General features: G+C 43.9%; 1 protein-coding gene across 1 annotated transcript; it reads right to left on the bottom strand.

The window, feature by feature from the left end:
• Positions 1-1,291: 1,291 nt before the first annotated feature.
• On the bottom strand, positions 1,292-18,930 carry usp40 (ubiquitin specific peptidase 40). The gene is made up of 31 exons (XM_080834026.1): positions 18,310-18,930; positions 18,158-18,225; positions 17,676-17,789; positions 17,393-17,557; positions 17,008-17,154; positions 16,571-16,714; positions 16,018-16,146; positions 15,625-15,732; positions 13,294-13,401; positions 12,721-13,066; positions 12,263-12,344; positions 11,970-12,141; positions 10,525-10,609; positions 10,334-10,404; positions 9,653-10,026; positions 8,884-9,025; positions 8,723-8,783; positions 8,410-8,463; positions 8,171-8,259; positions 7,815-7,901; positions 7,604-7,640; positions 7,412-7,476; positions 7,115-7,189; positions 6,610-6,733; positions 6,432-6,511; positions 6,170-6,288; positions 5,942-6,007; positions 4,853-5,063; positions 4,253-4,348; positions 3,852-3,946; positions 1,292-3,613 (listed from the first exon to the last, which is right to left on the bottom strand). The coding sequence occupies exons 1-31, from the start codon at positions 18,503-18,505 to the stop codon at positions 3,496-3,498; spliced, it is 3,828 nt and encodes a 1,275-aa protein (XP_080690152.1). The 5' UTR covers positions 18,506-18,930; the 3' UTR covers positions 1,292-3,495.
• Positions 18,931-19,127: the final 197 nt, after the last annotated feature.

Below are 19,127 nucleotides of genomic sequence, written 5' to 3'. Positions count from 1 at the left end.
AAAAGCCTAAGCCCAAGCCAGGGGGGGGTTAGGGTGTACCACCTAATCTTCATCTCCGTCCTGTAACAAAGACACACCTATTGTATGTGTTTGCACATATACTGTATGTTGATAGATAAGACATTTCAGGTTTAGGGAAGGCTCCAGTTGTCTGGTCTCTGTGTTCACAGTTGAAATGGAAGTGGAAGTGAACAGGAGGCAAAGGAGGACTTACTGGAGCACTGTCTCCTGCGCACGCACGCACGCACGAGAAAAAGATGAGGGGTAACAACCATAGACATGTATAGGTAGACGCCGCCTCCACTGCTTCAGCCCGTTGCCTCGGCGAAACGCGTCGCCGCCATATTGTTACAGGAGCTCTCTGACGCCAGAGGTCTGTCAAACGTGTCAAACAACCGCAAGTTGCCAGGAGCTGCGGTTTATCTGGATACAAATCACGATAACCTTTTACATTTCGCAACCAATTTCATGGAGTATTCAAGGGTTTATGCTCTACGTGAAGTGTGTGAAAAAGATTTGCCTCTACATTACTTTGAATCTCGCTAGTTAAATCGCCAGTCATTCATGTGCATGGGTCTATGATAAACGCGCACCTTTCTTGCACAGCTCGTGCACTTTGAAAATACTGAGAAGCTCTATAAACTATCGAAATAGTGCTTCTTTAGTTACTACGTATTGACCATCATTAAGAGAAAGAGCATACATCAAATAGTGAAATACTGGCAGTCAGTGTGTTTTTCATAGTTTAATAGTTCCTTTTCAATTTAAATAATCATCTAAGCCAGACTGACTCTGACCATTATCCTAACCTCAAAACTATGCTTTTTTCGTATTCATCATCAACAGTGGGGTGTCCACATGGTAGAGGGTTTGATTATTTATCTGGACCCAGGTTGAAAACGTTTAACTTTGGAGCCTGCCAAACATTGGGCAAGACGCTTTAGGCGAGATGCATGTGTGATGACCTCACTAAACTTTAGAGAGATTTGTGCTGTTATGTAATAAAATAAATGTAATATTTCCACCATTTAAGTTGTTATGGTAAAAAGTGTATCTTAAAAGATGAGGAGTACTTAAACCTACACAACACAATGGCACAGAACACTACAGAGAGACAATGGCAGTGAATACATTATTTTTTTTTACACTTTTAATCGACAGAGCATAAGTAGGAGGACCATGAAACACCAAAAGTAAAATAATTCAAGCAAAATCCTGTAAACCCATGTGTGAAACCATGAAAATCATCTGCTTGATGATTTGAATCATAACCAAAAATACAGTATATAGCCCATATTATATATAAAGCCCAAGGGAGAGGGAAGATATAGCAGTCAAAGGAAATAACCATCTTTTATCAGAGTAAAATACTTCAATACAGAAAACAAAATCACTTGTGTATCTTCAGTAATTACACAGGCCTGTGAAAGTGGAACACTTCTCTTATCTCTTCCTTTCTTACTTCTGCCAGTTTCTCCTCAATAAAAAGGGACTTGTTCATTTTCTCTGAGTGTAACAGTCCATCTCTTGAAGTCCCATTATTTAAGGCTCCCTGCATGATGAAAGGGAGAATGTAGACATGCAGACCGAGTCAAATCCTCTATCACATGCTGATTCAATCATAAACACCAAATGAAAACTCCTGAAATTGGATAACATGATAAAATATGTCTTTCTTTTTGTTCTTAACAAACAATATCGACAAACCTCAAAATGGCTTTATTTAAGGGTCATCAAAAAAGAAAAAGTCAAAAAAAGGAGGGGGGAAAGCAACTTTCTGTGGTTTCATGGCATAGTTCTCCATTGAGGCAGATATACATGTGTGTGTGCGCGAGTATGTGAGCGCGTGTGCGTCTGGTTGGGTAAGGGGCATGAGGGGTGAGGTAGGAGGGTTGATCAGTGAGACGGAGCTCACAAAGGCAGTGTAGGCATCTCTCACCTGGTCAAATTTGTTTCAAAATGTTTTCATTTACCAGACACACAATATCAATGGATGCAAAATTATAGTAATGCTGATTGCACCCAAGTTTACTCTGGCAAAAACACCATCTTCATGAATGACAGGAGGTTATTTTCTGTTGGCCAAAACTAGAGGTACTACTTGAGGGGATTGAAAGGACTGGGATGCTTCAGTGAATGTAAACCGGTGCATCAGCCTCAACATCATCAACATCAGCCAGGTGTCACGAGGCTCCATTCATATCAGCCTTTCGCACATCAGCCAGCTCACACGCACCTGGCACAGAGGTGTGGATGAACCCCAGGATACAACAGAGCTCAGGAACACAGATTAACGCCCCATACGCCAAACACAGAAGAGAAGGAGACACTGGTCGCATGCCACAGACGCTCTATTACGGTGTTTTCATTTGGATCGCTCAACTCAATACAAGCCATTTATGGGTACCTGTACCCTGGAACTACTGGGCCTTTGTGTTCTGGAACTGTTTTTAATTCTTCTTTTTAATGTGTTCCTGAATGGTCCCAAGCGTTAGCGTGTGTGTGGTCTGGGTCATGTAGCGCGACCAGACCTGTTCAGAAACAGGACTTTCAAAATGTAAGCTCTTTGACCTCTCAAATGCTGTAGCGTTAGACAATTTCTTCAAACAGTTACAATTTCTCAAGGGGGCACTGACTACCACTAATACTGACATCATTCTAGTTGAGTGTGCAGTACTGTGTGCCTCGTTGGACAAGGTTGGATGCGTCAAACAACAGGAAATAGGAACCAATAAAATGGTTTTGCAAATGTAGCTTCAGGTGTAGTATATTCCCCCCCCTTGAATGCACAGAGATTCACCATGCATTGCACAGCTACACACAGAGGAGGAAAGCAAATCATATTATTCTGTGCAACTGTTTTCACAAGAGAGGGAGGTCAATTGGCCTTTCATAAATGATATGTACGAACCATTGACAAAATGACAATTGACAGTTCCTCACAGAAAACTGATTGTTGTAACTTGCGATGTTTAGCGATCTAGCAGCTATATCTGCTCAAGGTTTTAAGTGCTGCTCTTCATCTGCTCAAGGTTTTAAGTGCTGCTATTCATCTGCTCAAGGTTTTAAGTGCTGCTCGGTTCCCTTCCTTTGTAGATGATATTGCACAAGTACTGGCTGATTGCCACTTTTTTCAGTTTTTTTACTAAATTAACATGAATCAAAAACTGATTAACAGTTGAATTCCCCTGACTAGACTGACAATGAATCCCCAGAGATATTGCATAGGTTAGAGAGGGAAAGAGGGTGGGAAAGGTAAAAGAGTCCAGGCACCTGTAGTTTTGGTGTCTTCCATCAAATCATGTCTCATGTCCTTCTCCTCAAGTGATACGGCAAAACTGACACAGTGGCTGGGTGTGCCGACACTGCAGGCGCAGACGGTGTTTGGCACACACCTTCAAGAGGGTCCAGGAACTATGCAGCGCCAAAGTGCATCTGCGAGGGGATCTGTTTGTGCATGTAGGTGTGTGTGTGTGTGTGTGTGTGTGTGTAGGGCTATCTGAAGACCCCAACGTTGATTGATAAAGCCACCTCTGGTTTTCGATTCTTCCCTTGTCCCGCCTTTCTCCCTGGCCCCGACTCCTGATTGGCCTCTGCACTGTCACTCTGACCCCTGATAAACATAAGACAATTAGGAAAGCTGGTCTGTGAAAACGATGTGCTAAGAGCTTCTTAGTGTTCTGCAAAGCTTGTCCTGTGGTGGAACACTTTTAGACTTTTTTTCCCCTTACATTCAACACATTATACATTTGGACCTTGGCAAGTTTTTAAAGTCATTTTAGAATTAAAGAAAAGTTAAAAACATGAATCCTAGCCATTGTTCTGCATCGCATCATGTGAGAAATGCCCACCCTTTCTTTAGACTCTCTGTTTCCTCTCCCAGTCTCTGCTGGTCCAGATCATCCTGAAGTGTGCTGAAGTCCCTATTATTGTCAATCAGCAGGTTCTGAAACACAAACAAACAAACACACACACACACACACACACACACACACACACACACACACACACACACACACACACACACACACACACACACACACACACACACACACACACACACACACACACACACACACACACACACACACACACACACACACACACACACACACACACACACACACACACCCCCACCATTAAACAGAAGGGAGATTATTGAATCAAATTAATACCCAGAGGTTAAGACTGCTAATTTATTAATGAAGATTTATTCGATTTTCCTGAAGATCAAGCAATATTTTCTTTTTACCTTTATGCCAATGATGTCACCATCTTTCAAGTAGTAGGGCGCCCCCTGGAGGTTGTCATTCTTTTTCTTCTTCTTGCGCTTAGACACCTGTTGGGTCTGAAAGAGTCACAGGGGATTCCGTGTCATCTCTAAACCCCTCAATCACAAGCCCAGAGACCTCACTCACAGACCCCCAGTGCAAATCTCTAATGTGACAAACGGTATGCGCCCGTAGAAGGTGTCTTATAGCTTAGTTTAATTAAGCTTAACTTAACTTAATCTCTAATGTGACTAACGGGCACATACCATTTGTCACATTAGAGATTTGACGGACGGTATGCGCCCACAAAGGCAAATTAAAGCACACCCAACAGAGCTCTGCAAGGGATATATCACCCACACCTAGAGGCCCTTCTGTACGTATTTCCACAAAACGCCTTCAGAAGATGCTCACCATTTACATTTCATCAGTAAGTGTGCTCCATGGATATCGGACACATGATCTTGCTGTTCTGTCAATTAAGCTCAGCTAATCTACAAGACACCTTCTAGACCTGAGCAGACAAATAGACATAGCCGCAAACATCTGAGCCACCCAAGCTCTCCCCCCTCGAGGCTTACCCAGTTGGAGACAGGCATCCAGGTGTGTTTCTCAGGAAGGCGTTTGGCCAGCAGCAGGCTGTCAGGTGAGAGGCCGTAGCGGGAGGACAGAGCCACGCGCAGAGCTCGTGGGGAGGACTCGTTCCCCGTCTCCCACACAAACTCCTCCCACGGGTAGTACTGCCGCTCGCCAGGGACGCCCATCTGTACACACAGCAGAAGGTCCCTCGGCCTGAGGACAGGCAGGACGGGCAGGTGAGGGACAACAGAGAGACAGCCAATTCAGTCCAAGACTCCACACATAAACGACCAGGGGCCATATTTATGGAGGGTGTTTAATCTCTTAGGACACGTCTAACTTGGCTTATCACACGACGACCAGTTGTTCATAATTTATTCACAAAGGGAAATTATCTAATAGGCGATTAAATGTTAGTCACCTATGATTAAATTACATTCAATAGGATTTCAAAATAATAATTTTGCTAGCTTCTGAGCCTTATGAAATGTATACAACTATAACATTTATACATAATGAAACTATACAATTTCTAAAGTGGAACGGTCACTCTGTTTCTTTTTGGGCATCTTGGCGACGTCTCAACAGCAATCTAGCCTTCAAACTGATGGTGCATTTGAAAGGCCATAACGTACAGGTCTGGCTCACCCAATAGAATGAATGGCCATGCAGCAGGTGATTACCCTTTGAACTCTTGATCATTGTACAATTAGCCTAGTTAGGCATGGAATGGCTCAACGGATGATGAGCATCCCTCATAAAATGCCCTCCTCGTCGCTGTTCAGCTGTGCACCTACAAGCTATGTTTAACAAGTGTTAAAGGCTTAAATGTGGACTGGAAAAACACAGGTAAGACACCCATAGTATACTTGGCCCGAGGAGTGAGCCTGTCCTGCAACTACAGATCTCCCTTCCTTAGTTTACAGCACTAAAGCACCCAACTAATTGGATGAAAACCGTTTGGAAAGGTCTGAGGAAGATTCATGTGTGCTTGATTAGATCTGGCAGACAGCTGTGTAATTAACTATGGGGGATTTGTGTTTTTTTTCTTGTCATCAGGTAAGTGAGGTAATGAGGTCCAGGTGACCTACCCAAGCTCCTCCTCTTTTAGTAGTCTCTGCACACAAATCTCTGCCCCATTGGTCACCTTCAGTTTCCTATAAGACAGACAAGACAGAAGGAAGGGGGGAGAGAGGAGAGGAGAAAAAAATGTCAAGGGGATAATATTTAACAAGGCTCTTGTGAAATAGACAAGCAAACAAGCTTGAGTAAACAAGCAAATACAAAAATATATATAGAGAGAAGGCTGGCAGGTGTACCTGAGACTCTGCTGGTTTCCTCTGAGTACCTTGCCCAGCTTGTGCCCCTCCAGCTGCCACACACGCAGAAACGCTGGCAATGGCACACCCACATCCAGCAGAGCGGGCAGTGTCATCACCTTCAACACACACACACACACACACACACACACACACACACACACACACACTTTACAAATAGCACTGACAATGCTGTAAAATGTAAGGAAGAAAATGCCTTTAGGAAGACATTAAGGAGGAAAGAAGTGGACTGTTTCTCTACCTGAGACTTTAAGTCATCCAGTGAGGCTTCTTCAGAGATCTCCACTTTTCCCACAATCCTTAGCTCTGCTCCTAGCCACTCTGGGACAAACACAGGAAGACATACAGTAAGCCACAGGCTACACCCCCTCCCTCCTTGACCTTTAAAGCAATTTCCAAGGTCATGCATCCATCCTCACCTGCAGCGATAACTTCCTGTGTCTGAGACTCCGCCCTCTCTGTGGCATGGTTGACCTCCATTTCCACGGAATCATGACTGTCTCTAAGGTCCAAGTAAAGCCACACTGATATTTTCATGAATCCCTGACAGGGAGGGAGACAGGAAAAGAAATAAAGAGATATGTGTATACCAGAAAAAACGAAGAATAACATGATAGTGAATATCATATATATTAACTGGAGTCAGAGATCATAGAGAGGCAATTAGACAAAATAACCGCAATCGAAAAAACCAGAGGAGAGAAGGTTCCATCATGTTTAGGTGGAAGTTCCCACACTACATGCATTTCTTCTGGTGTTGTTAGCGATTAGCATTATCCATTTTGTTCTTTAATGTAATACTCCTATTAGTATTCAAATATCACTCATCCAACTAACTAATGGATACAGCAGAAGCCTAGCTGGAAGGGCCCTGATCGCACACTCTGTAGAAGCTTCCAGAAGGCTGAACTCTTGAGTACGTACCCTTGGTGGGAGAAGCCCTGCAGAGAGTATCAGCTTGTCTCCGTGACTGAGTCGAGCACCAGACAGTGTTGCATTCTGGGAGGGGGGAAAAAAGAGCAGTGAGGCAGACTTGATTTAACAAATTAAAAAATTAAACAATTAAATCTATTCTATTATTATCCCATTAACTTCCACTGAACAGATCTCAATCAAAATGTTAAAACATTCTCAATCTGTCTCAAAGGTTGGAGAGTTTGGCCACATGTAGGTAACAACACAGCATGGATGGATGAATGGATGGACTGACTGACAACTTACCTCATCCATTAAGACCTCCCCAACCTCATCGTCCCAGTCCATTCTGTTCAGGTGCCAAGCATCTCCTACATGCACACACACACACACACAAATTAAACTTTCTTAACAGAGGCACGACTATATATGATCAGCTGTAAAAAAATAAATTAAAAAAAGGCATTATTGCTCATTTGAATGTAATGTGTGAAATACCTTGAAGTCCAGCTTTTTTCAACATCTTTGTCAGGCACTAGTGACAGAGGTGGGTCACAAAGAATATTTGTTGCCACATATGCACTGCAGTCCAAAACACTCATTACAGAGATGCACTTATAGTCAAATATAATAGTAACACACACTCACACACAGACACACACACACACCAAGTTCAAGTAGCCACACTGCATAGACATAGCCCCCTCACCTCTTTGACTGTCAGGGTCTCATCTACGAGGATGTCCATGTCCTCACCAGCAGAGGGTGCTGAGCCCACAGTGAAGGACAGGAAGAGCTACAGCAGGGAGAAGAGAGAGAGAGACAGAGACAGAGAGAGAGAGAGAGACACACACAGATTAGGTGATGGAGGTGTTGACTACCTTAAACAGACCACATACTTACTCAAGATCCTGTTTGAGTTAGAATTGATGTTTGTGTTTGCATATTGTGTTTGCATGTTTGTACATAGTCTTACTTATTTACCTGACAATTAGAAAAAAAAATCACCTGTTAGCAGTAGAAAATGTGTATGTGTATGTGTGTGTGTCTGTGTGTGTCTCTCACTTGTGTGGATTTGGGTGCAGGTCCGAGACACAGGAAGAGAGTGGTCATTAGCCTAATTCCAGCCTCTCTCACAGTTATGTCATCATAAACTGAAACAAAACACATCCACAAACACACATCCACACACACACAAGTGTCAAAATGTGACACGATTATTTATGGATCTGTATTTTTGACAGTGGTACAGTGTGCGTGTGTGTGTGTGTGTGTGTGTGTGTGTGTGTGTTTTTGTGTCTCACCAGGGGGCAGGAGATTCCCTGTTCGATCCACCTGCCTCAGGCAACACTCCACACCTGGAGAGGTCACATAGGTGGGAGTAAAAAGAATGAATGCAAAGCAGAAGTTTGGACAGTTGTTTTAATGACATAAAGTCGGTGTGGTTGTATGTTTGTGTGTGTGTGTGTGTGTGTGTGTGTGTGTGTGTGTTTGTGAGTAGGTGAGTGAGATAGAGACAGAGTGAGTGAGAGAGACAGGGAGTGAGACAGACATCTTAGTAGCTTTGTGTTTGTCAAAGAGAGAGAGTGTGTGTGTGTGTGTGTGTGTGTGTTTTACCTTTGAGTTTATCCTCTAGCTCCAGTTCCTCTATGGCCTTCTGCTTAACCTCAGACAGCAGCTGAAAGACACACACACACACGCATACATACTTATAAAAAAAAAACCACAATAGTTAATAGCAAAGTGTGTGTATGTGTGTGTGTATGTGACTGACTGACCATATTTCCTGAGGCTGGAACCTTCCCCCTCCTCATCATCTCCTCCCCTTCCTCCCTCTCCCCTCCTCTGACCTCCACCTGTAACCAGCGGCAGTCCGAGGGGGTTGTCACGGTTACCATATCTCCCTTGAGGCTGAAGATGCTGAGAAAGCAAGAAAAAGCAACAATAGAAATAATAGTTTGTTAAAGCACAACACTTTAGCCCTTCATCTAACCATCTATCTTTAGTATTAAAAAGAACATGTCCATGCCAATGTCCTGCACCTGCTGTCCAGGGGTTGTGGATTATTCGGATCTCGGAAAGTGCCATATCCGCGTCATATGACGTCATACACAGCCAGGGGGTTCAGGAAGTGTAACTTACTTTCAGGCATTGGTAGGGGTACCGAGAAGTAGTTTTTAGCCTTATACTCTAACCCTAACCCTAAAAAATCCTAAGAAAAAGTTGATTCTGACACTTATTAAAACAGTATTGTACTTTTCTGGGATTTGATAAATCTGCAGCCTGCCCAGGTACTTTGTCTGTGTGTGTGTATGTAAACTGTGTGAGTGTGTGTGTGTGTGTGTGTATGCATGTATTCATGTTCACATGTGTATGCATGGCATGTGTGTAGGCGCACAGTGTGTGTGAGTGTGAGTGTGAGTGTGAGTGTGAGTGTGAGTGTGAGTGTGAGTGTGAGTGTGAGTGTGAGTGTGAGTGTGAGTGTGAGTGAGTGTGAGTGTGAGTGTGTATACTGTGTGAGTGTGTGTGTGTGTGTATCCCCCCCACCTGCTGTCCAGCTCGTGGGGCTCCAGCAGCAGCAATGCATCTCCATCTTTGAGCGCCAGCTCCCTAAGTGTTCTCTGCATGTCCTGGGGAGGGAACACCTTCCAGCCACTGGCGCCCCCTCCCTCGCCGCAGGCTCCATGGCGGTTCGTCTCCCGGCATACCAGGGCTTCCTGGGGCCCCAGTGCCTCCCGGAGGGTACCCAGCGTTGCCCCGCGGGCAAAGCCCTGCATGGAGCGCACCAGTCCAGAGCCGGAGGCCTCGTTGGTCGGTTCAGGGGGCCCCCCTTTTTCATCGGGTTCCTCATCAGAGGGGCGGACAACTGTGAGCAGCAGAGGCTCCCACTCTGCTCCTATCTGCACTACTGATCCACTCACCTGAGAGAAGGAAAGGAGGACACAAAGATCAGGAGAGGGAGAGAAAAGAGGAAGGAAGAGGAGCAAGTGTTCCTGTTGTTCGAACCAGCTAACAACACTAAAGGTCAGAGGTCAGAGCCTTGGCGCATACGAACTAATACAAAAAAAGGTTTATCTCTGTGACACTGTCAATCGGTTTGGATAAGAGTCTGCTAAATTAAATAGCTTGAAATGGAAACGGAAGAATCAACAGAATGTAGTAACCACAAAAATTGGATGTGGAAAAGTATGTATGTGTGTGTGTGTGTGTGTGTGTGTGTGTACTCACCTCTCTCCCATTCCACACAAACAGGTCAGAGCCGGAATTCACACCAGCACTGTACAGAGATTGCTGATCATCTGAAACACGTACACATACACACGCACGCACACGCACAGACACACAGGAGAACAGATTATCACACAAGGATAAGCAGACCTCGAGATTGACACCCCAAACCAAAGCGTTTGTGTTTGTACCTGCAAGTGTGTCGTAGAGGTGCAGGCCAGCAGGCAGACTCTGAGCCACCGTCAGGGCCATGTCCCCCTCCCAGAGGTCTTGCATCTGAGTCACAGATGGTCAAAGGTTAAACGGTCACAGTGTCACACCAGCACTGTACAGTAGTGTAGTTAGTAGGGGTGGGGGAAAAAAATCGATTATTCGATTTTTCTCGATTCTCTCTAAAACGATTCTCTCTCGATTCAGAAAACTTCATAATCGATTTTGTAATAAAAAAAAAAAAACATTTTATGTTGAAATGCAAGCTGCATCGATTATTGGATTGTTCATAGAAAGTCAAAATTGTGACAAGGAAAAGCTTTTTCTCTTATAAAAAATAGAGAAGGTAATTCATCTGTTGATTTTCTTTAATTATCAAACACAAAGTAGGAAGGAAAGACTCTAAGTAGCAAACTCAAATGTTTTAAAAGTCAAAATGGATTGATAATCGTTTTATCGGTTTAGAATTGATAATTGATTTTTTTACACATCCATTTTATATTGAAATGCAATTATCGATTGATTATCGATTATCAATTCGAAACCGATAACATCATTATCGATGCATTTCAACTATTGAATCATTTGAGTTTGCAACTCAGAGTCTAAAATCACTTCCTACTTTGTGTTTGATAATTAAAGAAAATCAACAGATGAATTACCTTCTCTATTTGCTTTATTAGAGAAAAAGCTTTTTCTTGTCACAATTTTTACTTTCTATGAGCAATGCAATAATCGATGCAGCTTGCATTTCAACATTAAATGGATGTGTAAAAAAAAAAAAAAAAAAAAAAAAAATCGATTTAAAATCGAGAATCGATTATCGATTTTAAATCGAATCGTTGACCTCTGAATCGGAATCGAATCGTGAGGTGCCAAGAGATTCCCACCCCTAGTAGTTAGCCTTTAAATGTGCTGTATGCCTCTGTTTATTCTAGTGTGTTTGATTCTCAATGACAAAATAGTCTGATAATTGAAATTGCCCCACTGTTGTAAAGACAATTTCACCACGAGACAAGCGACGAGCTGCAACTGGCTGAAACTTGTTGCACCACAGAGTTAAAAGACGGGAGGGTTCAGACTTCTGGGACATCTTGCAACAGCACCAACGTTTCCATAGCAACACCTTTGTTACACTACTCGCCACATATGAACTCGTTAGCTGGTTAGTTAGCCAGGTTAATCAAATAGCTGACTAGCCGAAAGTCTGTTGAAATACGTTTTGTTTTTGCGAGTGTCAGCATATGCTTTCTGACTGATGTTGTATAGATACTGGTGTTCTTCAAACTAAGTTAATATATAGTTGCTAAAAAGTCTGTCTTTCACCTGTGAGAAGATGGTTTTGTCTCGTTTCGAAACTTTGGTTGGAACTGGCATTCACAGTAATGTGTGCCATGGAGGCAGTTTCTCTGTTTAATGAGGTCACCTGATAAACGGCCAGCCGCAGGTCCCCAACGGTTTTGCGGCGGTCAAAGGTGATGGTGATGACGGCGTCTTTAGTGTCCCCGACCGGTCGCAGTGCCCCCATCTCAGCCCTGTAGTGGGGTGCCAGGTGCAGTCGCACCTCGATGCTGTTACTGCTGGCGTCAAACTCCTCCCTACACACACACACACATACACACACACACACACACACACACATACCAATACAGGGGTTAATATACAAGTTTAGTGAATAACATTCCAAAGGAGATGGACAATGTGAGACAGATTCATCACCTCCGTTGCTGGAGTTTGGCATTTTCATCCTCGACCATCTGGATTAAGTGTGGAGGGACCTTATACGCCAGATTCCCTAACGCTGCGCACACACAAACACACGCACGAACACACAGAGATGAAGCAGAACTCCACAATACCAACCCAATAGCAACCCATTACTTGCTGACTTCAAGTTACATTGACTTTCTGATACGTTAAATGACCAGACTACTTGCGGAATGATATGAAAGATGTGAAATAGAAGCACAAAACCCGTTGCCAATGACAGTGGTCATTAACTTTTCGCAGCGGTGAATATCAAGAAATTACAGACCTGCGAACGTTAGGGTGGCCCATTCAAATCAACAGAACTTTTTGGAACACTCTGAAGAGCCGTATAATAATAGCTAATAATACGAGGTAAAACCACTTAAGTAAATTGCACACACACACACACACACACACACAGATCCTACCCTCTGTCGGCCTGTGGAGACTGGCCTTGCGGTAGAAGAGCATGTAGGCGCTCTCCTTCCCCTCAAACTGCTTCTCGATGTCGCGCTGCCCAATGGAGGTGACACTGGAGTCGTTCAGGTCGAACCAGTGACATCCAGCCACCACCTCGCCTTCTACCTGCACCACAGTCTCCGGCTGGACCTCGTTCACCTCTGGGCTGCTCTCGCAGGGTGAGGCCTCAGTGGTCCGGGGGACCCCGGTAACCTCTGTGACCTCTGACCCAGGGTCCGGAGGAGAGGTGGCTTTTAGTGTCACGCGAGTCCCTTTGGCCACCAGCAGGAAGACATCAGAGTTACTCTGCAGGAACTGGAGGAGAAGGAAAGAAGAAAAAAGGAGAGGAGAGGGAGAGAGAGAGTAGAAGAGAAGAGGCAAGAGGAGATGAGTGGAGGAGAGGAGAGGGGGAAAAGGGCCAAGGAGAAATAAAGAGAGAAAAGGAGGAGAGAAGAAATTAGATTAGGGGAGAATGACTGTTACCATATTTCATCGAATGGAGCAAAGACAGCAGTTTGGGAAAAAAGAAAAAAAAAAAGTACCTTGCTAATTGGTCCATGTTGCTTGCGGAATGTTTTGTTCCACGAGGTCCCGATCTTATCCATCAGCTTTTGGCTGATCTGATCGACAGGAACACTCTTTGATTCTTCCTGAATGAGAATGAAAGAGAGACCAGAACATATTGATCTAGAACTTTCTGATATTAAGGTCCGTCTGAATTTCCGAGCCAATTCTCCACACCTCTTTAACAAGGCAGACCACTGCGAGGATTAAGGCACCAACTCACTTCATGGATGCTAGCGGTGTTATTTTCTGTTGAAGGCTGGAGCTGTGAAACAGTCTCAGTGGCTCCATTGTGAATGGTGTATGTGATATGACTTCAGTGCAGTGTTGTGATCTTGAAAAGTGTTGAGGACAGCACTGGGTCCTGGAGTGTATACAGTCATGGACGAAAATGTTGGCACCCATGCCATTCTGTCAGATAATGTACCACTACTCCCAGAAAAGTGTTGCAATAACAAACGTTTTTGTGTTCACATGTTTATTTACTTAGTTTGCATTGGAAAAACACAAAAAATCTGAGAAATAACGCCAAATCTGACTTTATTCCACATAAAACTCAAAAAAGGGCCGGACAAAATTATTGGCACCCTTAACTTTATAATGGGTAGAACACCCTTAACAATAAAGAAATACAAATATCTGAAATCCTTTGCTTCCTATAACCATTAATGAGGTGTCTTACACCTCTCTACTGGAATTTCGGACCACTCTTCTTTGGCTAACTGCTCCAGGTCTCTCACATTTGAAGGGTGCCTTCTCCCAACTACTGATTTGAGATCATGCCCCAGTTGTGCTATGGGATTAAGATCTGGACTCATCTCGGACACTTCAGAACTCTCAAGTGCTTTGTCTTAACCATTTCTGGGTACTTTTTGAAGTGTGCTATGGGTCATTGTCCTGCTGGAAGACCCATGTCCTCTGACGGAGACCCAGCTTTCTGACACTGGGCCCTACATTGCTCCCAAAAATGATTGGGTAGTCCTCAGATTTCCTGATGCTATGCACATAGTCAAGGCATCAGGTTCCAGAAGCAGCAAAGCAACCCCAAAACATCGGTCCAGCTCCACCATATTAGCCTGTAGGGAAAGTGTTCTTTTCTTTGAAGGCCTCATTTCGTTGTCTATAAACTGCTTTATCAAAAAGCACTACTTTGGTCTCATCTATCTACAGGACGTTCTCCCAGAATGATTTTGGCTTCCCCAAAAAAGTTTTGTCAAACTCAAGTCTGGCTTTTTTACGTCTCTGTGTCAGCAGTGGGGTCCTCTGGGTCTCCTACCATAGCATCCCATTTCATTCAAATAGCGATGGATAGTGCAAGCTGAAACCGTTGTACACTTTGTCTGCAGGGTAGCTTGAATTTATTTGGAAGTTGTTCTAGGTTATTTATTCACCATTCAAACAATCTTTTGTTGCATTCTGTCATCAATTTTTCTCTTCCTTCCACATCCAGGGAGGTTAGTGACAATGCCATGGGCTGTAAACTTGTTGATGATGCTGCGCACAGTGGACACAGGAACATTAAGATCTCTGGAGATGGACTTGTAGCCTTGAGATTGTCCATGCTTTTCTACAATTTTGGTTCTCAAATCCTCAGACAATTCTTTGCTCTTCTTTCTTTTCCCCATGCTCAGCGCGGTATACACAGACACACAACACAAAGGTTGAGTCAACTTTGCTCCATTTTAACTGGTTGCAAATGTGATTTCTATATTACCAGCATCTGTGGCTCGCCATAGGTGAGTTTAAATAAAGATTAAAGGAGCATTTCATGCTTAAAATACAATTATTTCTTAAGGGTGCCAATCATTTTGTCCGGCCCTTTTTTGAGTTTTATGTGGCATAAAGTGAGATTTGGCATTATTTGTCAGATTTTTTGTGTTTTTCCAATGCAAACTAAGTAAATAAACATGTGAATACAAAAGCATTTGGAATTGCAACACTTTTCAGGGAGTATTGTTGCATTATCTGACAGAAGTGCAGGGGTGCCAACATTTTCGTCCATGACTGTGTGGAAAGGTCTGGATGGGTGAGTGTGTGTTTCTGGATGGGTGAGTGTATATGTGTGGTGAAAGGGTGTTAGCCTGTGTTGTAAGCATCTGTCTGTACATGTATCTATGAGTGTGGATTAGTTTGTGTGCATTACTATGTGTGTGTGTGTGTGTGTGTGTGTGTGTATTACTGTGTGTGTGTGTGTGTGTGTGTGTGTGTATTACTGGGTGTGTGTGTGTCTGTGAGTGAGAGTATAAGATGTGTGTGTGTATTACTGTGTGTGTATTACTGTGTGTGTGGCCGTGTGTGCGTGGCTGTACCTGAGTGAGTATGGCTCTGAGCACTGACAGTGGATCGTCCTTCTCTAGCACAGGTTCACTCGCTCTCACGTCTCTCTGCTGGGTCTTTTGCTTTCGCTTCTCCTCCTCCTGAACACACACACACACACACACACACACACACACACACACACACACACACACACACACACACACACACACACACACACACACACACACACACACACACACACACACACACACACACACACACACACACACACAAACCAATTATTCCCCTTGTACTACATTTACTAATCATTTCAGATTATGACTGTCTTTTGATTCGCCACTGCACACATGTATTTACATTTAATTATCCGCAAGAATTAAAATAAAGATAAATAAATAAATAAATAAAACCTCATAACTCACTGGAGGTTCCCATCGGCCCAGGTGGTCGATGTCTTTGATGTAGACGTGGTAGTGGCCACCGTAGCAGCCCCCCTTGTGGATGATCACGGAGAAGAGCTCGTACAGGAACTCACTGTCTGGACACTCTCTCTGGGGACAGCCAAAACACACATGTGGAATAGATCGGAGGAAATGGACAGTATGCGGAAAGAGTATTCTAAAAGGACAGCATGCAGAAAGAGTATTCTAAAAGGACAGTATGCGGAAAGAGTATTCTAAAAGGACAGTATGCAGAAAAAGTATTCTAAATGGACAGTATGCGGAAAGAGTATTCTAAAAGGACAGTATGGCGAAAACTCATATGATATTCAAACCATCAAGGTAGTGTTGACTTATTGTAGCAGGGTTAACCTGATGATTACTGACAGCATACATCAAGAATAACAACCGTGACAGAACAGGATATTACATCTTGTCTGTGAAGCGGGTTCCTGTGAGGATGTAAAACAGATGTACCCTTCTGCTTCCATGTGGATCAGTCTTAAGCATCGTGGGAAAGACGTGTGTTGCATACCTGTTCACAGAAAGGTCGAAGGTCAATGGCGAGAGGAAAAATGTAGCGTCCTGTCTCCTTGTAGCGCTCGCACTTGGCAAAGTCAAAGTTGAACCTCAGCAGAGACATGGTGAGGAATGGGGGCAGCTTCCTCAGTTTGGCAGACTGGGGACACACAAAAGAGGGAGTGAACCTCCTGGGGAAGATATTATTAACCAATCTTAACGCTAATCAAATATTTAGCGTTTATTCATAGATATTTGTCACATATTCAGAACGAACCATGCAATACGAAGTGCATCTCAAATACAGCTTTGAGACAGATTTGAAGAACAATTTGGGCTTTTGCTTTCTGAATCCAAAAGTATTCATTTCTGATACAGTCTGCCATAGCCAACCCATATGTTTTCATGTGTGCATATGTATGTCGCCCGGTCCTGTTCTGACCCGAGACTGACCTTGGCAGCCTGGACCAGCTGGTTGCAGCAGCTGCAGCGGTAGAGGTTGTTGCCCTCGAACAACTCCTCCTCTACAAACATGCTCCACAGCGCCTCCTCCAGGCTGTACACACCACGCACAGGCATGGACAGGTCCAGGAAGTCCTCCTGTGATAGGGCAGCCCACACACATGAGACAGATACTATGGGATCTGACAGAGTGCAAGTTTAAATGCCAAGTTTATGGAAATATGGAGTTAAAGGAAGTAAAATAAAATTTTAGCTGTTAACATCATAACATTATAGCATCATAGCCTTCTAAAATCTAAATAAATTAGACCAAACCAGGTCTCAGCCAGACAAGCACACTGAAAAAGGCTGTATCATGAGTCATGATGACACACACCTGTCTCTCACTGATGTTGCTGCATTCCTTGCAGACGATTTGGTTGACGAGTGTGCCGTGGTAGAGGCGGTGGATGAGGTTGCTGCCTGACGTTCCCACCAAAGAACTTTCCAGAGCACTGAAGAGGATGCGGTTCAGCTCCTGAACATCATGTTGGCTTGTCTCCTGCCGACAGAAACACAGTCAGATAAACTCCAGCTGTTTCAGACTTACCCTAACATTTCTGCATGATCTAGGAAATTATGTATATATTTTTTTCCAGATAGTTCAACAAGATGTGTACCTCATTGTTGGTCCAGCCAAAGCTCTCTGTGAGGTCTGAGGTTGAGGCGGTCTGCTGGTTCACCAGCAGCAGGTGTGCAAACAGCCTCTGGAGCTCGAGTGGGATCACCCGAACCTGCAGAGGATCACAGCATATCAACACCTCCATACCCCTCATCTTACGCTGCCGCCCTCTTTTCATTTCATTCCCATTGGTCTTTTGTGTTGGTTGGTGTGCCAAAGTTTTAATGTTAACCAAGGTGTTAGGAAAGACAGGTAGTGGAGGTATAAGAGTTCAGCAACTCGTGTAGATTGGAGAACCAAACTTGTTTAACCATTTCACCCCTGATGAAGGTGACCTGAATGTTTCGGTTAACCAAAGTTTGTTCTACAAGTGTCTTTAGGTTAATAGCGCTGCTGATTCTTACTTTCACTTTCAATATGTTCATTTGCTCCCCCAACCATTCACTAATACTCAAGTATAAGATATTCTAACACACAAACCTTGGCATCTGGATGGTCCTTGTCAGTCAGGTTACCCAGTTCATCCGGTCCCAGACTGAAGAGTTCCTCTACAGAACACAGCAAGACTCAGCCTCAGTTTATAATCACAATACGTCAGCTCAAAGCAATAGAATGCAGTTCCACCGACCCACCTCTGAACTCGGGCGTAAACAATAGCGTCTGGAGGAGGGAGTTGAGGTAGCAAGTGCCCCCTTGGTTTTTGATTCCGCTGAAATTGACGTTCCCTCTTAGTGGTGGAGGCTCGACCTCCTTCCCTTTCGCAAATCTTCCTCCGCTGGGGACGGAAGAAAAGCCTTCCTCGTCCTCCTCAAAAAGATCTCCGAACATCGCAAAGCTCTTTATTCCAGTATTTTAATCTAGAAGGCTACTCCGTTCCTTTTACCCGCAGAGACTTTAGCGAGTGAACAGAGTTCTGCTTTACAACCTCTTGCTATCTCATTTTGGTCTTGCCAAGCTCTCTATTGACAACCATCGGATTCACTCCAGAATGCACAGATTTCACAGGACTTACCATTGCTATCATACAAGAATGGTAACTGACAGGCTTCCTGACCTCTCAGTTAAGTAGGTTCAGAGGGCCAATCTACGGTCTACGGTCTACAGTCATTAAACCCTTGAAAACAACCTAAATCGGCTGCCAATTCTTAAACTTGGGCACTGGCTAACACTCTTCCCCACGATCTAGCCAGCAGCTAAAATCAGTTCACAGTTGTACACTTGCGAAGATTGATGATTTGTTCCACCACTGTCTCTGACACATGTGATTTACGTTGATAACAGCGCTTACAAACCCAACTGATGTCTCAAACATTCAGTCCCAACCCTGAACCGAAGGGGAAACGAAACATAGGAATACATCCAGCAGTGTATCAGTGCGCAGCCATGTTTCTTTCCCATGGCATTCTTCTTCTTCTCTGTCGTTGTACAGCCTTTCTGTTGCATTGCTGCC

Source organism: Sprattus sprattus (genome assembly GCF_963457725.1).
Source record: "Sprattus sprattus genome assembly, chromosome: 3".
Lineage (NCBI taxonomy): Eukaryota > Metazoa > Chordata > Actinopteri > Clupeiformes > Clupeidae > Sprattus > Sprattus sprattus.
The sequence above is the reverse complement of the archived record's forward strand: the minus strand, read 5'-3'. Positions and strand labels throughout refer to the sequence as shown.

What these genes read in the sequence shown, in the direction of transcription:
- usp40 (XM_080834026.1), bottom strand. Translation starts at nt 18,505, where the DNA reads ATGTTCGGAGATCTTTTTGAGGAGGACGAGGAAGGCTTTTCTTCCGTC. An exon ending in GCAACATCAGTGAGAGACAG is followed by an intron (nt 17,155 to 17,392) that starts GTGTGTGTCATC and finishes GCCCTATCACAG; the next exon opens with GAGGACTTCCTGGACCTGTC. An exon ending in CCTCTACGACACACTTGCAG is followed by an intron (nt 10,405 to 10,524) that starts GTACAAACACAA and finishes TACGTGTTTCAG; the next exon opens with ATGATCAGCAATCTCTGTAC.